This window comes from Bacillus rossius, chromosome 5, assembly GCF_032445375.1.
Source record: "Bacillus rossius redtenbacheri isolate Brsri chromosome 5, Brsri_v3, whole genome shotgun sequence".
NCBI lineage: Eukaryota > Metazoa > Arthropoda > Insecta > Phasmatodea > Bacillidae > Bacillus > Bacillus rossius.
Window position 1 is genome coordinate 65,925,934 of NC_086333.1, and position 19,236 is coordinate 65,945,169.

Here is a 19,236-nt window from a genome sequence, read left to right on the forward strand (position 1 = left end):
AGTGCTAAGTGCGATAGGATTTTATAAATTCAAAAAAAAAATGCGCCGGTTATTTCTGCAGGCACGGAAGTTTCGCGAATTCATTTGGTCACAAGCTAGAATGAAAACCTTTGTACTCTCGCACAGTGTTCATGGTTGGACCGCAGTTATTCTGACACGCCCATATGCGACCGTGAACTAACGTTGGCCAGCTAGGAGTAAAATAAGCGAATCAGGTAGTGCCAATTAATGAAAGCAAAAAGGTTCGCGCTAAGAAATCAGCCAATTGGAAAGCAAACGTTGGTAGAGCTGGGAAACGGCAGTAGGGTGAAAATCACTAGACCGAAAGTCGTTCCTCCGAAATTTCGGTAAAATGACTTTCGGTCTAGTGTCTGCTACACAAATATAAGGCTTTGAATTTTATCATGATGCCAATTCGTGAAATTACAGGGTCTCTTACTATGGCATTTCTTCGACAGTTCTTTTGGTAAATAGGCATTTCAGTGTTTGGAGTCCCAAATTAATATGCAGTCTGAGCACGTGACTCTGTCTATCTTTAGTCAGTGTCTGGTACTGAGGATTCTTAACTGCCACCAAATATGCTTGAGAATGTGTAACCCGAAAACCTGACTTTTTTCATCATTCCAATAAACTGTAAAATATTAATACACTAATACACTATGAAAAGTGTTTTGATGTGTAACATCTTAGATCTCAGGATACGGCATTTTTTGGGATTAATTTCGTGAATGCGATGGAAGTAATGCGACAGAAATGTGTAATAACGGTGCTGGTATCTATTCCAAAGTTCACAATGACAAAGGTAAAAGTTTTATTAATTTTTTGGTGAAATTTAACAAGATGGGCAGTATTTTAATCAAATTACTTGTCGAAAATCGTGTCGAAAGCCGGGATTTTGTATTTCAAGTCTTTTTCGCTTTTATCGAAGCCGTTTTATTACATAGTTTAACATTTGGCAATGAAAATCGAATGATTCAATAGGTGACGTAGCTGCTCCGGCAGAGAATTCTATCGGTGGGTGCGGAAAGTACGTGTGTTTCGTGTCCAGAAAAGTAGTACTTATATTTATCACGGTCGGGATTATTTTAAGAATTCTATGTTAAATTGCGTGTTCATGTTTCGTATTATATGTGTATTTGCATCATTAAAACACATTAATTTCCTCTTTAACAAGGTCAAATGTTATACATTACTAGCGAGTACCTTTATAAATTACTGCGTCAACATTTTGACGATGAAATACACGTTACTTTTCTCTTAGATATTTTTTTTTAAATAACAAAAATTTATGGATAAACTTAACACCCATTGCTTCGAACTGTCTAATATAAGTCAAAAATGTATTTATTATATAAGTAAACAAATTATATTTATTTATGACTCACAAAAAGGTTATTTGTCGCATTCTTTCCTGTCATGATAGCATATAACATCCACAATGTAAAACCACGTTCTTTATTACAAAGAAAATATTTCATATATAATCTTTGCCTAGATTTAATAAGTATTACATTTAATCAAATATAATATTTTTTAATATCATCAAACTATTACTATAAATTGTTTTATTTTTTATTTGAACATCAATTTATTTATTTTTATTTTACAGTAGGGTAACACAAACTTTCTTTAAAGCAATATTAAACAACTTAATCATTTAGAAAGGTTTTGCACTTTTTAATGAAAATGAAATTATACGTATCAAAAATAACTGTTATTTGTAGTAAAATAACTTACCATTTGCTCATATTTAAACAAACCTTTTATTGTGAACAAAGGAAGTGGTTTAAATGTCAGGAATTGATTTTGGGCGTATTTGCTGAAATATTGTAAACTAGTGTGGGTCTAAAAATAAAATAATGTTATTGTGAAGAGCATATAGTGTGTATGCTAAAATTTGCCTCCTATGATAATAATAAATAATAAAAATAAATAAAATCAGTTGTCTCAGTTATAAAATTCGACGAAAATTTTATATATATATATATATATATATATATATATATATATATATAACTTCATTTCTACACTTGACACGCTGTTCATGCGTATTGTAAGGTTGAATAAAGTTAAATAAATTAAAGCATCATTCACATATCAAGGTTTTCCTGTCGAACAATGTGTTCGAAGAACACGAAATTACAAAAAGTTTTCGCACTTTAAGAAAATTATAATAACTTTAGTCATCTATACTAATTAATTTAAATGTTTAAATAATACAAAAAAATTATAATTTCGTCAGTTTGAAAAACATTTAGTACTATGCTGATCGTTAGGTGTCAACGACTTTTGAGTATTTAACGTTGCAGTTTAGCGGTTTTAAAGGAAAAACAAATGCAGATAAATGCGCAATTCGGGTCCTCGTCGTAGATTTTTCGTGAAAATGAAGGGATAAAATGATGAAAAGTATTGAGAGTTTTATTACTGTTTTCTGTTTTGCCTTCCAACGACGCCTGCACATGATCCGTAGACGTCTGGACCACCGCTGGCTGCTGTACGCCCGATGGCACAGCTGCGCAATCGCTTTGCGCCGTTCTTTTCATTTCCTTCTTGACGCTGCCCGAGTTTAACTAGGTCACTTGAAATTACAAAAAACCGACTAGCCTCTAATGCACACCAACACATTACATCACGTCAGTTAGCCTATCTAACTGGTGGGGAGCTTCACTCCCCCGCCAAATTAGGTACACGTAACTTTTATAGCATTACACAACACTACCAGCGCACACACAGGCCCGTGTGCCAAACCTATCCCACAAAACACGCACCCCCGCCGTCGATTCAAATGATTCTTCACCAGTGTGGGGTGCACCTGAATTACCATGCACTTAGCGAGTTATAGAAACTTCGGTTTCTGGCCTCACCCACGCTTACTGCCCCGGTTGGCAATATGATGAAACGGCGGCGGCGGCTGCCGTAGCTCTCACATTCGCTCGGCACCGGACTTCTAAAGGTCTTTTTGGACTCCTTTTAGACATGAGCTTTCCTCAGACTTGCGTTTTCTAGCATTCTGAGCATATTTACGAGTTGTATGAGACGACATATTTATTTATTTTTTAACTTAATACCGATTATCACTTATATTCCGGCGAATATATTTTTATTGTCTCACTTTGGATCATAGTAGTTCCCCGCGAGATCTTCACAACGACACCCCGAATCAATGTCCTAGCTAACGGGTTTCCACGCTACACCGAATCTAATTTCGTAACAGCTCACGCGCATGTGCCTACACTGGCACGATGACGTCACAGGCGAAACAAACACGTACAGACATGATCCATCCGTTTTAGGGCTCGACCGTTGTTGAACACAGCAAGGTTTAACAACACACATTTGTAAGGAAAAAAATATATTAAAATGTTAATTTTTTTGCACGTTTAAAAAAACCCATGCATCAAGAATTGTTTAGTATCAAGGTCTTCTTTTTTTTTTTGTTTTCCATCCTAATTCTTAATGGACAAAGGACATCTCCCATAGCTGGCTTTGCATTGTCTGCTCAGCGGAGTCCCAGACAGAAAACTCGCCTATTGTTTTTGTATTCTTTTGAACGCCCGAAAAATTGGCAATGACAGTCTCGTAGTTGATAGCAACTCAAATCTGTCCCCCCCCCCCCCCTTCACAAGTGCACAGCGGAGTCCCAGACAGAAAACTCGCCTATTGGTTTTGTCTTCTTTTGAACGCCCGAAAAATTGGCAATGACAGTCTCGTAGTTGATAGCAACTCAAATCTGCCCCCCCCCCCCCCTTCACAAGTGCACAGCGGAGTCCCAGACAGAAAACTCGCCTATTGGTTTTGTCTTCTTTTGAACGCCGGAAGAGTGGCAATGACGGTCTCGTAGTTGACAGTGCCGTGAAGCTGCGGCGGAACTGTGTGCCCGTGTGCAGAGGCAGGGCTGCGTGCACGGCGAGGAGCTGGCCTACCTGTTCGGCGCGCCGCTGGTGGGCGGGTTCGCGCACTTCCCGCGCAACTACACCAAGGCCGAGCTGCTGCTGGCGGAGACCGTCATGACCTACTGGAGCAGCTTCGCCTGGAGCGGGTACAGCCGCCGCTCCCCTCGCCCTGCACTGCGTGTTGGAGATCCTTCAGAGCATTACATATTTGTCTTTATTGAAGTTACACTTCTAATGCGACTTCCAACAAGGTTGCGTTAAACGTTTAACGCTACCATGGAGAATAACGCTTTCCATGGAGAATTATTTGCTTGCAATTAAAAAACTATTTTTTTAATGATGCCAAAGAAGTATAACTTCTCACGCGCGTACCTAAGTACACGCACCCATTTTCTCCGTACGTTTATCGCTCAGATCTAGACACATGCAAAATGTGTGTTTATTTTGTGATGAAAAGTGGTGTTATTCTCCCTTAAAATTGGTGTCATTTTTACCAAAATGTGGGTTGTTTTTATTTATTATTTTTACGATTTCAAGTGTAAGAAATATGAAGAGAACTTTGTTATATAATCGCACCATCAATTGAAACATTATAAATTTAAAATTATACAAATATAGGTTAAAAAGACACACGTTTAAGAACTCAGATTCAAAATTAAGTCAACCCAATAATTTCGGAACCAAAGTACTTTGACACAACATTTAATTTTCAAATGAAAAAAAATAGCCATTGTAGCTAAATTTTCTTGTTTCAAATTAGTTCTCTTGTGAGTGAGAACATTATTGTATTGTGACAAGAAGCGTTCCGAATCAACGTTTGCACACAACATCCACACTGCTTCCAGGCACTTGCCAGAAAATTCAGGTTGTGAAAGTTTTACAACTTGAAGTGCCTTCACTACATCCACACTGCATTTCCTTCATTTGTTTCTCAACTATCTGAGTCATAGACTATCTCACGCACGACGAGAAGACTGCGCGCCAGATCAGAGCCAATGCCGTATAAGAAGCACCAGCGAGCGTCGCGCTTATCAAACGCCCCTGGCTAGGAGGGTGGGAGGAGGGGTCAGAACCTTAACTTACACAGGGTGAGTCTGAATTCGACTGTAACCGGTTGAAAATATCCGTGCGTGTACGGTGATCCCGTCGGTATCTCGGGTGTGAATATGTTGTTTCGTAAAACTTCCGAGTCACCCGACTTTTGGTGGCGCCACTGGCGTGACGGACATTTGTTCCGTTTGGACGGGTAGCGTTCAAGAATCCAAGATGGGGTCCGGTACGCGTGGTTCGTTCGTGCGGCTGATAAAACAATGGTGCCGGAAAAAAAACTAAATTTCCGCAACTGAACAGTAGATGTATGGTCTAAAGTGCTACCCACGGCTGGTAGGTAGCCTATACGTTTTCCAAGTTGGGGCTGAATAACATTTTATGTTTAAATAATAATTAAATTTAAAATGAAACACTGAACGTCTGGGTTATGTTTAATTGAATAATGTTTTGCAACCACCGCCCGCGAATATTGTCGCTGTAGCAAAATTATTTCTTTAAAAACATCTGGGGTAACACTGCTTACACAATGCACGGAAAAGTTAACTAATGGAAATTAATTAAATTGCATTTCGGGGTTCCGAAATATTAATACAATTTTTTAAAATATGCTTCAATATCATACCATAGGAAGAATTTTCCATGTATATTAAAACTAAATGACAAAGTAATAATATAAAAATATATATTCTTGTACCTACTTGAAATATTTTTAACGTATTTAGAACATAAACAAACATGGTTACCAGCGCACCAAGTATTCGGCTTCTATTGGTCGCACGGAGTAACGTAAACGGAAGAGCTAAGCATTGCCGAGCAGATCCGTACGGGTCCGTCTCCGTCTGCGTGCTATTATGTTCCTTTAAGATCGGTCTCTGTTTACATGTCTTTGTAGAACAGGCCTAAGTATAATACGTCCATACAAGAATGTCCGAGTTATAAATTTTAATAATATCAACTGTGATCGTTATAGAGAGTTTTTGTTCAAGGTCACAATTCACATAGTAATTCAAACAGTTTAATATATGCGCCATGTGCGAGTACTTTGTTGTTTCCTCACTTGCAGTGCCACCTAAGCAAAATGGCGACTCCTGTGGCCGTAAAGCTTTTTGTGTTTCGCAATTTGTTAAGAATGAATCTGTTATTTCAGCCCTCCCCATTTGGAATCTCTTTGTACGAGAGCGGTCGAACGTCGAAGTTCCTGACCGTTGGATTGGTCGTAATGGTCGAGACGACAGAGCTCTTTTTCGCTAGCCTCCACTTTCACATTAATAAAAACCGTGCTATATTTTTTTTCTTTGGGGCTTTATGAAAGATCGTGTTGACGTTCCGCCGCTACCTAATGAATTTCCCATAGTTGAGACCCGTAATTGACGAGGCTATTGCTTCCACTACTACGGATGTATTAACCAAAGTGTGGGAAGAATTCGACTTCAGGTTGGATGTGTGCTGTACAACTAAAGGAGCGCATATTGAAAACTAGGTTATTTTACCTTCAATTTCGATTAAACTGTTATAACGTATCATTGAAAATGGGACATTCTTCTACGGACACCCGCATGTGTTTTTCCCGCTTGAGAGCTGAATCAGTTCAGCCTCAACAAAGCAAACTGTAAATGACGGTAACATTTCCCCGGGGACGCACCACAACGCCGAAATGCCAAATTGACCACAACGCCGACAGCTAGAAAACTGCTGTGTACCACAACGCCAAATCACCACACCGCCAAATTACCACAACGCCAAAATACACTAGCGCCGAAAAATGTAATTGCAGGACTGCCACAAAGGTTAGGTTAGACTAGGTTAGGCTAGGCTAGGATAGGCTAGGCTAGGATAGGCTAGGTTAAGTTAGGTTATATTACGCTTGGTTAGGTTAGGTAAGGTTAGGTTTGATTGTGGTATTTCGGCATTAAGGCACATTTAAGAAACACACACAAATTCATTCAGTTGTTATTTCGGCGTTGTGGTACACAGCAGTTTTCTAGCTGTCGGCGTTGTGGTCAATTTTGACATTCGGCGTTATGGTATTTCGGCGTTGTGGAACCGACCCCATTTCTCCGCCCGTGACGTGGAGGGTGTGTGTGTGTGTGCGCGCGGCAGGAACCCGAACGAGCCGCAAGACCCCGAACCACACGGCGCGCACCGCGTCAAGGCACGCCTCAAGACCGTGGAGTGGCCCGCCTACGAGCCCGTGCACAAGAAGTACCTCAGCCTGGGTGAGTGCGCCGCTGGGTCCGCCTTCCACTGTCCCCAGCCCCGTCTACCCTGCCCTGTGTGTGTGTCCTATATTCCTGCACGATTACAGATTATATCTGTAATCTTGCAGGATTTTTTCTGTTCCATTTACGTGTGATATATATATATATATATATATATATATATATATATATAATTATTATTATTTGAGTTCCTACCAACAGTCAAAGCCTTTAACAGGTGGGCACTTAACAAATAATGTTACATAAAGAAATAACAATAACATACACAAAACACAATGGTACAATAAAAATGGGACAACACAAACATAAACACATGACGAAAGACACTTAAAAGATTATAATAGCTAAATTTGTCAATTTTAATTTAATTCTCATCAATGAAATAACAATAATACGTTATTTACATCAGAAGTTATGTATATATCTGTGTGTGTGTATATACACACACGTAAATAGAACAGAAATATCCCTGTAATATTACAGATGTTTGTCAGTTTGTACATGAAAACAACTACATACGTCACTACAAAACAGTGTTCGCAGTAATATCGATTTTTTACCCGGGTATTTTTTATGCTTTTTTGTTTGTTTTTTCTTCCAGTACCTCCAATAGTTAAAGTTATTTGTAAACAATTTCCTGGAAAATCTTTACAGTATTAACTGCGCACATTTTAAAGCATAATAAAACAAAATAAATTCAAATAATTAAATATATTTTTTTCTATGGCTTGAAAAAAAATAACGCTTGAATAAATATCAATTGAAATATAATATTTTGTGCCAATTTTCGTAATAAATACTCTAGAAAAAACGTATTTCATATATGCAAAAATAGCCATAACCATGTGTTGTTACAAACTTACGATATATTTATTGTAGTATAGCAAACTATTTCTTGGCAACTGGTTTCCAAAGGATTTTTTTTTGTAAACGTGCATAATTGTTACCTGTGTGAGTGGCACCCTTACGGTGTGTTCAGGGGGAAAAAAACACGTGATTTTAAATTTGCTCAAGGTACCCCGAGTGATTTCTGTTTACAGAAATTATTTAAGTTTACGCTGTGCTGGGCGGATGAGCGTTCTGTATCCGTATTCCTTTTTCAAACGGTATCGTTTAGAATGCGTAGTTAAAAATTGAAAAAACGCGTGTTTTCGAAATAACTTTTAGGCATGAAATACCAGGTAAAAAATTTGTAAAAGCACGCAAGGGACTCATATTACTCCTTTATCTATATTTATCTGGCATATAATGTTATGGTTACGGCTCGAATATCATAGTTGTCCCATGAACGACGAGAAGAATGCGCGCCAGTTCAGAGGAGTAAGGGTCGTTACCACAACGCCGAAATACCATAACGCCGAATGTCAAAATTGACCAAAACGCCGACAGCTAGAAAACTGCTGTGTACCACAACGCCGAAAAAACAACTGAATGAATTTGTGTGTGTTTCTTAAAGGTACATTAACGCCGAAATACCACAATCAAACCTAACTTTACTTAACCTAACCTAACCTAGCGTAATATAACCTAACCTAACTTAACCTAGCCTATCATAGCCAGCGTAACCTAACCTAGCCTAACCTAACCTAGTCTAACCTAACCTAACCTTTGTGGCAGTCCTGCAATGACATTTTTCGGCGTTAGTGTATTTCGGCGTTGTGGTAATTCGGCGTTGTGGTACACAGCAGTTTTCTAGCTGTCGGCGTTGTGGTCAATTTGTCATTTCGGCGTTGTGGTCAATTTGTCATTTCGGCGTTGTGGTGCGTCCCCCTCTAGAAGCACCAGCGAGCGTCGCGCTTATCATCCCCTCACTAACACAAGTAGCTACACCCCTGACTGGGCCCGTTAAGAAGTGGAGCTAGGACCAGACAGAAGCCATATTGGTTTTAAGAGTGTTTATGTCGTAACAATTATTCCCCCTTTTAAATATCGAAAAATTGCGTTCTTAAGACAGAGATTACACATTAAGATATTTTTTAAGACTAAAACACAACGACATTAACGTTGTAGTAATTCCGAAAATTTAATTCAATAGTAAACGCCAGTAATTTCACAGAGGAAGCTATTTGTAGCAGACAGTTCCTGTTATCACCAGGCATTACACTAAATTAAATACTATGCTTTAATAATAATATCACAAATTTTTAAGATAAATTAGCAAAACCATCTTAGAGGGAAAAAAAGGGCTTATTTTTCAGAATGTTCTGTGGAGGACCCACAAATCGCAGTGTCTATATACGTGGGTCCTCTGGTAAAACCCATCTCAAAAATATCAGGTCCCCGCGAAGCCACTGTAGTCATGGGTGGAATAATATAGTTCTTTTTCTTAAGGCTTAGAAAATTTACATTTTTTTAATAAACCCATAAATTTTGCAAGTTCGTGTTCAATGTGCGTTACCTCAGTGCCCGCAAATTCACGAATATCTTTCTATAATCTACAGCCAGGACGTTTCGTAAATTTACAGGAGTGCAATGCGGAAACGTCATGCACCAGGTATCGTGTTTCCATAGTTCTTCACTGTTAAAAAAAATTTACCCGCGAATTACTAAGCCCAATACTAATTACTAAGAACATTCGTTACAAATCAACTATATATATTCGTAAATTTACTGATAACTTCTTAAAATTACCCATCTTGAGTATTTTTTTAAAAAAACTTTCAAAAATACATAAGTCTAATAAAAAAAATCATTTTCTTTATGCATTTGTATGTCCAGTCCACAGAACTCGGAAGTCAGAAACCCACATAGTTACCACGAAGATCCAGCTATCTGCCTATCTGCAACTATGAAAATCCTTAAGTTTGTGAAAACTCCGCAAATGTACTATCATTTTTAATCAGTTATTTGGGGGCGGTGAGGGAAATGGGCTAACAATTTTATTGTGCTTCTAAAGTAGGATGAACGCTGAGCTATCTCTACATTTCAATGTTAAACTAAGGGTTGTAATTCCAGGATTCTGACGTATTTCTTTAAGTTGTCATTAATTATTTTTAGAGTCCTGCAAAATTCGCTGATTCATTCGGTGATAGGCCAGAATTCAAACACATATACCTCGTAGATAATTTTTCTATTGGCTTACTGTTCGTCTGGACGAATCTCAAGCAGTTATAAACCCTCAACCAAAGAAGGATCGAATCAACAGACAAACCGGCCGAGACGATTCACAAGTCGGCAGTCAATGAACTTGCGTTATTTGCCCGAGTGTACAGGGGTTATGTGCAGTCTATCCTGAAGGCCATCGAAACCGCGGAATTTTGCAGGTCTCTAGTTATTTGTATAGCTACAAATTATAACATTACGTATTAAAGAAAGTTATGATTTTATAAAGTACACGAAAGCAATATATATATAGAGTCCCGGAAATTTCGCGGATTCCTCTGGCCTCAGGATAGAATTCAAAGTTATAGGTGTGCTCGACCCATGTTTACTTTCCAATTGGTTGATTTCTTAGCGGGAACATTATTTTCCTTGTTATTTGGCACTACCTGATTCGCTTACTTCTCTCCTAGCTGGACATCGTTCGCTCACGGTCGTAGAAGGGGCGTGTCCAGATAACTGCGGTCCAATCATGAACACAGCGCGGCAGAGTGGAGGTTTGCATTCTAGCTTGCGACCAAATGAATGCGCGAAAATTCCGTGGCACTAAATATGTACGCCTTCTTGTAGAGGTTTGTGGGACTGCTGCAGACGGCAGACGGTGCGTGTGTTGCAGACCTGAAGCCGCGGGTTAAGTCGCACTACCGCGCGCACCGCCTGTCCTTCTGGCTGAGCCTGGTGCCAGAGCTGCACCGGCCCGGGGGCGGCGAGGTGCCGCCCTCGCACCACCTGCTGGACCTGCGCGACCGCCCCAGCCCCAGCCCGCCGCCGCCCGCCCCCGCGGAGCCTTCCCCCGCCGCCGCCGCCAGCACCGCTCCCTCGCCCGCCGCCGCCGCCGGTACCACCGCGCCGCCCCCCGCCGCCGCGCGCCGGCCCGAAGACGGCTTCGCCGCCTACTCCACGGCGCTCAGCCTCACCGTCGCCATCGGCTGCTCGCTGCTCGTGCTCAACGTGCTGGTGTTCGCCGGCGTGTACTACCGCCGCGACAAGCCCGGCCGCCCCCAGGGCGGCGCCGGGGACGGCTCGGCCAGCCCGCCGCCGCCCGCCGCCGCCGCCGCCGACAAGAACGGCCGCCTGCCCAACAGCTACCCGGCGGCGCAGCGCCACCTCTACCCGCTCGCCGAGTACCCGCCCCCGCGGCCCGTGCCGCCCCCGGCACCGCCCCCGCCACCGCTCGAGTCGCCGGCGGCGGACGGCACCGCGAGGACCGGGCTGTAGGCGCTCCTGAAGCCGCACTCCTCCAAGGACTGATGACTTGTAACCTGGCTGCCCTGTTCTTATGCGTCCAGATCCATGCCGAGCAAACAATTAAAATAATTTACAAGTGAATATTTATCTCAAAATTTAAGTAACAATGAAAAAAATACATTCTTCAATGGGGATTAGGCCTCTCCATTTTTTTGGAATTTCAAATATTTTGGATACCTCTATGCAACAAAGCTTCCGTGCTCGTTTTTTTTTAAATTATTATTTGGCATGACATAGTACTTGTATGTGGCTACTTGAAGTTATAACTCTTGTGAGCTGATTCGATTGTCGTCACAGTGAAGTAATTTTATTTCCCTCGCTGCGATTAAAGACCAGAGCTAAAACAGTAAATATGATTTATGTCTTGTCATGCCGAATAATTGGGATAAAAGGTTTAAAAAAATTCGAATTGTAACAAAAGCACTGCGCCATACCTTTGTTGGTTTTTTTTTTTTTTTTTTTTTTTTTTTACTCGCTTATGCGCCGTCAGACAAGTCTGATCGCGACGAAAAGTTGGAACAATCATCCGCTGTTGTCGCCTCGTGTCTGATCCCGTGTGTGTTGTTTGTATATAAATACGTGAAAGTCAACTACTGTCAGACAAAAATTGCCACGTCGTGTCGTTATTGTGTTTGTACCCGACCTTACAGTACAGTGCGATAACCCGCTCTGTCGCCCCGCGCGGGGCAGAGTAGCCGATGCGCGAACACTACATACCAGCCCCACAAAAATAAAGTCAATGACGAACCAATGAACAGAGTAGGGTACCAATTCTTTTTTTCCCCCCAAACAGATGTGTTTCAGTTGTGGACAGAATAAATTAAGACATTTGTTGTAACGGTTTGTGTTTGCACGTTCGTCCCCTCCCCCCTCCCCCTTGAGTGAACCAATAAAGGTTATGAAACATTGGAATGTCCATTACCCGGTGTTTACAGCGATCGAAGTGCGTGAGACAAACAGTGAAAATCGTTGTTTGAACTGTCATAAAAACAGTCATGATGGCAGGGAAAAAAAAAATTGTCGACTGCCGAACTGTGTAAATTTCGTTTAGTTATAAGCAAATTAGATTGTTGGAATAACATCTGTGATAGTAAGCGTTTTATTAAAAAAAATAACTCTGACATGTACGTGTGTTAATTCCCCCCCCCCCCCCTTTTTTTTTCTAGCATTTATATACTTTCCATATCCTGACCCCAATATTCCGCTTAATCAAACTCTTCTTTAAATTGAACCTACATGCTTTTTGTAATCATATTTCTCTTAATGGTTTATATTGCGGCCCCTTCTGTTAAGTATCCGTTTAAAATTATTATATTTTTAGTGAAAAATTGTACTGTTTGGATTAGAAAGGGAACTTTTTCAACTAAGCTTAACTTGTTTAATTTGAAAGCAACTAAGATAACGTTCATTCTATGGAAACATCTCTCTTCTCTCTCTCTCTCTCATATCTCTTCTCTCTCTTCCTCTCTCCTCTCTCTCTTATCTCTTCTCTCTTCTCTCTCTCCTCTCTCTCTTATCTCTTCTCTCTATTTTCTCTCTCTCCTCTCACTCTCTTCCTCATTCTGGTGAATATGAAACTAACTTTCATTAGTTTTACATGTTTCACAAATCACAAAAGTTCTGCAGGTTAATATTTCGAAACAGTGTTAAAGTTGCGTTCAAGAAATTAGTTTTTATACTTAACAAACATGTTTAATTATAAAAAAAATCTTTCGTAACTAGGCTATATCAAGTTTTCTCTAAGACAGTGTCTTCGGAATCAAAATCAGGTGGTATAAGTAAAAATTTGCCTAGTGATTAATTGGCAAAAATAGTTCACACTCTAGCTAGAACAACAATACATTCACGTTAGCCTTGTAAGTCTAACAGCTTAATCAAATTCAATCTTCATTTTTTGCTGCGTATTAAATATTCATGATGTAAAAATAATTGAAACTTTTTTCTGTTAAATTTTTGTCTTGAATGTATAATAGCCGAGTCTGGTACAGGCTTCATGCTGAGCGATAAGCAGGTCAGTGACAACTGCCATTTTGAATTTCGGTGTCCTTAAATCTTCAAGATGTTCCTTTTTCCCTATAAAAAAAATCGAAAAAAAATTGCATTGGAAGATTTTTTTTATTTTAGGGAAAACTTTCCTATTTTACCATAAAACTATTTCGAAGTGGACCATTCTCATCACAGAGGCTTACATTCCTTAAATTGGCCAAAGTTAAAAGCTTTTGGGTCAGGATATTAACCTTTAATAAAAAAAAGAGAATTTTCGAAGGTTAAAGTCACTAAAACCCAAGATGGTGGCCGGTCGTTGACCCACTACTCGCTCCTCAGCCTGAATGATGCACCATAATTGCCTATTGTATAGGCTACTACTAACTTTCGTAATTATTAATGCTGTTATTAAGGCTTAAACAAAGTTTTTGCGTTTTTTTACGCAAGTCATAATGTTTACACATTATTGTAAAATATTTGAACTTTAAATTTACAAATAAAGCTGGTTACAAACTATCCAGGGATCTTCGTAAATTAATATTTATCTTCGAAAATTTACGGGTACTAGGTTCACTTATTGAAAACATGAATCAACAGGAAATATTCTTAGTGTGCGTGTAAAACATTCAAAAACTTTTAAGACCAATGCAATGACAGTCTTATTTCTTCCAAATGTGTGTTAACCCTGCTGTTTGTATCGAAAAAAAGATCTTCAAAGTCATACACGGCACAGTAACTGTCTAAAATGAACTCTTCGTTTATTTGAGGTTAATTATTAGTAGAGACAGGAAAAAATTCGCGTGTTCATTTCGCGATAGCCTAGAATCCAAGTGCGTGAAACTTATTGCCGCTTCAGTGATTGGAACACAGTTTGCCTGAAGGACTGTGAGCCAATGAAATGACCTTTAACGTAAGAAGTATCGAATCATAATCATCCCAGTTAGCAGGTGTCACGAGTCAGTAGCCAATGAGCTGGTGTAATATTCCCGCGTACCATAGAGGATCGTGGAGTCCATCCTAGAGGTCATTCAAACCGCGAATTTTTCCAGTTCCTAATTATTCGTTTGGTAAAAAATTCTAACCGTGAAGTTACAATTACCACCATGCTGATGGGCTTTTTAATTCCAGGTAGTTCCCTCTCCCCCCCCCCCCCCCTTTTCCAAGTTACTACAACCATGCGGGGTCTCTACTCGGAACACCACCCCCCCCCCCTCCCTTCCCAATGTCACGTAAATCACAGGGTTGCGCGATTGGAGCATTGGGCGTTACTACGCCGACCAATAACGTCGCTGATTCCGCGCGCGTGCAGAGGAGAAAAGCGACGCTCGCGTAGATCTTGCAGTCCTTCGACGGTTAGAACGCGAGCCGCTCGAGCTATAAAGAATCTCAAGCAGGGTAGTTCTCGACTTCCCGGCTCTTTCCTCCCGGTGCCCTCCTCAACCCATCGCCGAAAACCTGACGGGGAAAAAACGGTCGTAATTAGAGTCGTACGTCGCTGTCGCGAGCCCCGCAGAACGAGATCGTAAAATGGGGAGGAATTGCGGTACTGTCTGCCCCCTCCCGCTTATTTCCCCCATGCGCCTAGCCACATCCACATAGGCCTACGCACTTGACATAGAACACCAGAATAAAAGGAAGAGCTTAAAGAAAAATATATTCGCACTATTTCTCAGGATTTTTCATCTCGTACTTGAAGCTCCCGTTTTTTGTTGGTTCGAAACGTATTTTGATTCGAGATATCACGTTTCTTTTTCGTGATATAGGGTTAAAGGAGTTATAAGACCCACTGTCGTCAGTCCCCACTATCACAGGCACTGATAACAATTTGAACATCCAGCTCGGAGCAGCGTTTATTGATTTCCAAAATAAATTCTGATCATAGAAAACTCGTTGTTCCAACAACTATATGTTCGCAAAATTAAATAAATCAGAGAATTCCAAACAAATAGATTAAGGAGGCGAGTGGGAATAACTCTATTCAAGTTCCAACTGCAAATTTGAATACCTTCAGAAATTATTATAACTGACTTAAACTCCAACATTAAGCATGACAACGGCAGGCTGATCCATAATAAATAACGAATTATATCTAAAATACTACACTTCATAACAAATAGCATGGCCAATAAATTTGCTTAAAACCAATTTTTAACATGGATATATCACCGGCTCATAACCTTTAATTGTTATCTTCTTAAAGTCTTTTAAAATTCGTATACAGTTCATGAACTGATTTAACAAGTAACTAGTGACACAAGCTGGTTACGCCTCTCTGGTTTTGAAATATTTTGCAGAAAAGTGCAGTGCATCTGCCGTATAAAAGCTTGCTTTAAACTCGACATGGTATAGCACCTGCAGCTTTGGACACTTTCTGAAGTTGGAATTGGTGGACCGGGGAGATTATTATGACAGCTGTAATCACCTGCTTTAAATTATTAGTTATTTATTCAGGTGGTTAGGCACTGTTACTAAACATCACACTGCATCTTTTCATGCCAAAAATGTTAACATATATTCTGAAATTGAAATCATAGCAAAAATAATTCATAAATTTTAAGTGGTAGGGACTAGTAACGAATAATTTATTTCATTTTTATGTTTATTTTCGTCTTTTTTCGATCAACCCACATAATGCAGATGTTACTAATGAAAACAGTATGAAATACAATAACACAAACGCCGTCATAAATAATTCACATTGCTTTGTTTCTCCTTCAAGAAGATCCAACAAAAGACTTTATGTACACACGTAGATTCGTTAATTACATGGATTCATTTTGCGTCGGGATAGACTTTGTATCCCTGCGTAAATTCGGTTCGCATTGGTTTAGACAGCTACAAGAAAGACTGTGAACCATTAAAAATATCACTTTAAGGCGGTTCATCTTTGATAAGAAGAAATAGTTGTATTGTAGACCGAAAAAATGTAAAAAAAACTTGTGATAATGAAATATAACTAGAGACAGGAAAAATTCGCGATTTCAATGACCTGTAGGATGGACTCCATGATCATCTACACTGAGAAAAAGGTTTGTTTGCCTCAACAAAATATTTGTTTGTGTATGGCGAAATAAATATATTTTGTTAATTCAACAAATATTTTGTTTTGTAGGAAAGATTCTGTTGACCAAACAAAATGATTATGTCAACTCAAATATATATTTGGTAAGGTGTAAAAAATAAATGTTGTTACTTACCAAGTTTGGTTAAGCTAACAAAATGTTTTGTCCCCACCAAGTAAATATTTGTTTCGCCATATATAAACAAATATTTATTTGATTCAAACAAACCTTTTTCTCTGTGTATGCACTCGGGCGAATTGAATCTGCTCATTGATTACTGACTCGCAGCACCTGTTAACTGGGATGCTCGTGATTCGCTACTTGCTTTGTTTACGTTTTTTTTTTCCATTGGTCCAAAGTCCTCCAGATATACTGTGGCCCAATCACCGAAGAAGCAAAAATTCCATACATTTTGGATTCTAGCGTATCGTGAAATGAATGCGCGAATTTTTCAGGTCTCTAAACATAACTCTACAAAGTAATGGTCCTGAGAATCCTATGCCACCATCTTGTTACACACACATAACGGTGGACATACTATGTAACATTGAAAGAAACATACATAACGCTGGTTCGTCCTCGCTTCTCCGCTCTCACGGACCAGCCTGCTGAAGACACCATGGGTCGGGACACCTGTATTTCGCGAATACATTTCGTGTCGAGGTATTTTACAAAACACTGTAGATTTTTCTTGTAATTATTGGCTGTGGTCGGTGAAGGCTGTTTTCCCGCACTTGACAGGGCCAATGAGGACGTAGTTACCGTACTGCTGCACGCCCGCAATTCGCCAAACCGCTAAGAAAAAAGCTACAGTTATGTGTGAAATAGCCTGACACGAGATGTATTCGCGAAATACAGGTGTCCTTAAACATGGGTCCTCTTCCCAATGGCATTCGGGCGCTGTTCTTGGCTCGTCCCAACTAGCCGGCTGCCACTCCACTGAGCCTCCTCTCTTCGGCTGTCGTTCGCTGGTCCAGCCTCGCATCTGGAAGACCGTCAGCAAATACCTCCAGGACGACGTTCCTTCCGCCTGGATTGCGATCCTCTCTTTTTCTCCGCCGCCGGTCGCTTCCCCGCGGTGCACAAAAGACGGTCTCAACGCGCCTTATCGCTCTGTTTACAGTCCACTAAACGCCTATCCCCCCTCCCCCCAAATTCCTTTTCATTCCCCCTTCCGCCCGTCACCAAAATGCCCAAATGGTGACCCAGCTTTCGCGTAGCCCTTCTCGTTTTACTTCTACATTCCTGGCCTTGAGCCAGTGAGATTTAACGAAATAATAATACACACTGGCTCGGTGGGATTTGCGATTTGGCGATTGCGAACTAACTTCTTGCTATATTTTGCGACGCATTTCTCCGCACTTATTCCCCCATCCCCCTGCTCTTTTTATTCCCATAATGATCAATCATGTTTACGAGCTATGATGTGCTTCAAAATAATTCAAATCTGTTGTCCGTAGACGCAAGGTTCCAGAGCAGTTGTTGCGCTTTGGCGACTGTGAAGTAAAAAAAAAAAAGGAGGTTGGATACTCCGAAAAAGAAACACTATGTGGTCGAGACTTTTAAATATTTTTTTCGTGAATTCTAAAACCAACTAATCTGCAACGGATGTGACCTTGGGTGTGTACAGCTGGTTAAATGTAAGCGAAACATTTACACTACATTGAGTTTAAAAGTCAAAAACCAGACTCGAATCAGTACAGTTTAATAACGATATAATTAATGCCCAGGTGTCGCAAGGCAAGTCTTGTTTTGTTTGGGTTAAAACAGCTTTCATTGAAAGGTCACTCCTGTATATTTATCACGATAGCTCTTTTAAATTTGTCGATTGGTCACACTGTTGAAATTTTTCATTTTAAATTGACGAATAATGCTGGTTACAAATTATCCATGTTCTTCTAAAATGTACAGTTTTTCTCCGAAAATATGGTACTGAGTTAAGTTATTTTAAATACAAATTAAATTATATTAACAAAAAATTCAATATCTTGAATATACAGCAAAAATATAGATTCCTTCCACGCCCAATGTTTACCTTGCTTACAACGAAACCTTAAACTCCAAAGTCGGAAACAGGCGTTGTTTCATACGAGTATCAGTTATTTGAGATCACGAAGAACTCTTTGTTCATTTCAGATCAATTCTACGCTGAAACGTCCGGAATAGACTAAGCGACAAGGCAGTCTAATAACTAGGGACCGGAAAAATTCGCGGGTTCAATGACCTGTAGGATGAACTCCATAGTTCTACGCGCACTCGGTCAAATGTCACCCACTCATTGGCTGCTGTCTTGTGAGAAGTCCCAACGTAGCAGCCTGTGATTCTATAAAGCTTTGGTTGGTTGTTTCTCATTGTCCCAGAGTCATCCAGGTGAATTGTGAGCCAATAGCAGAGGCAACACTGAGGTATAACTATTTGTATTTTAGCCTATCGCGAAATGAATTCGCGAATTTTTCCGGTCTCTACTAATAACGTAGCAACCTTCAAGCACAGACTGAAGAAACATCTCTGAAACACTTGCTCAACTAGATCACTTCGTGGCTCACCTACTGTATGACTGTGTGTGTGTGAATGTGAGGGAGAATGGTGTTAATGTAATACTTTATCACATTGGCAAATGATGACTCTTAATCTTTAATTACATTTCAGCAGGTGTGTATGCCAATTTCGAGTTAAATG

General features: G+C 40.1%; 1 protein-coding gene across 1 annotated transcript in view; it reads left to right on the top strand.

The window, feature by feature from the left end:
* LOC134531916 (neuroligin-2-like) overlaps positions 1-11,877 on the top strand; it is a 403,682-nt gene extending 391,805 nt beyond the window's left edge. Inside the window, exons 7-9 of the mRNA XM_063367957.1 lie at positions 3,888-4,039; positions 7,044-7,159; positions 10,878-11,877. Of these exons, the coding sequence (XP_063224027.1) occupies positions 3,888-4,039; positions 7,044-7,159; positions 10,878-11,479 (870 nt within the window). The 3' untranslated portion in view covers positions 11,480-11,877. The remainder of the gene's footprint in view (positions 1-3,887; positions 4,040-7,043; positions 7,160-10,877) is intronic.
* The last annotated feature ends 7,359 nt before the right edge of the window (positions 11,878-19,236 follow it).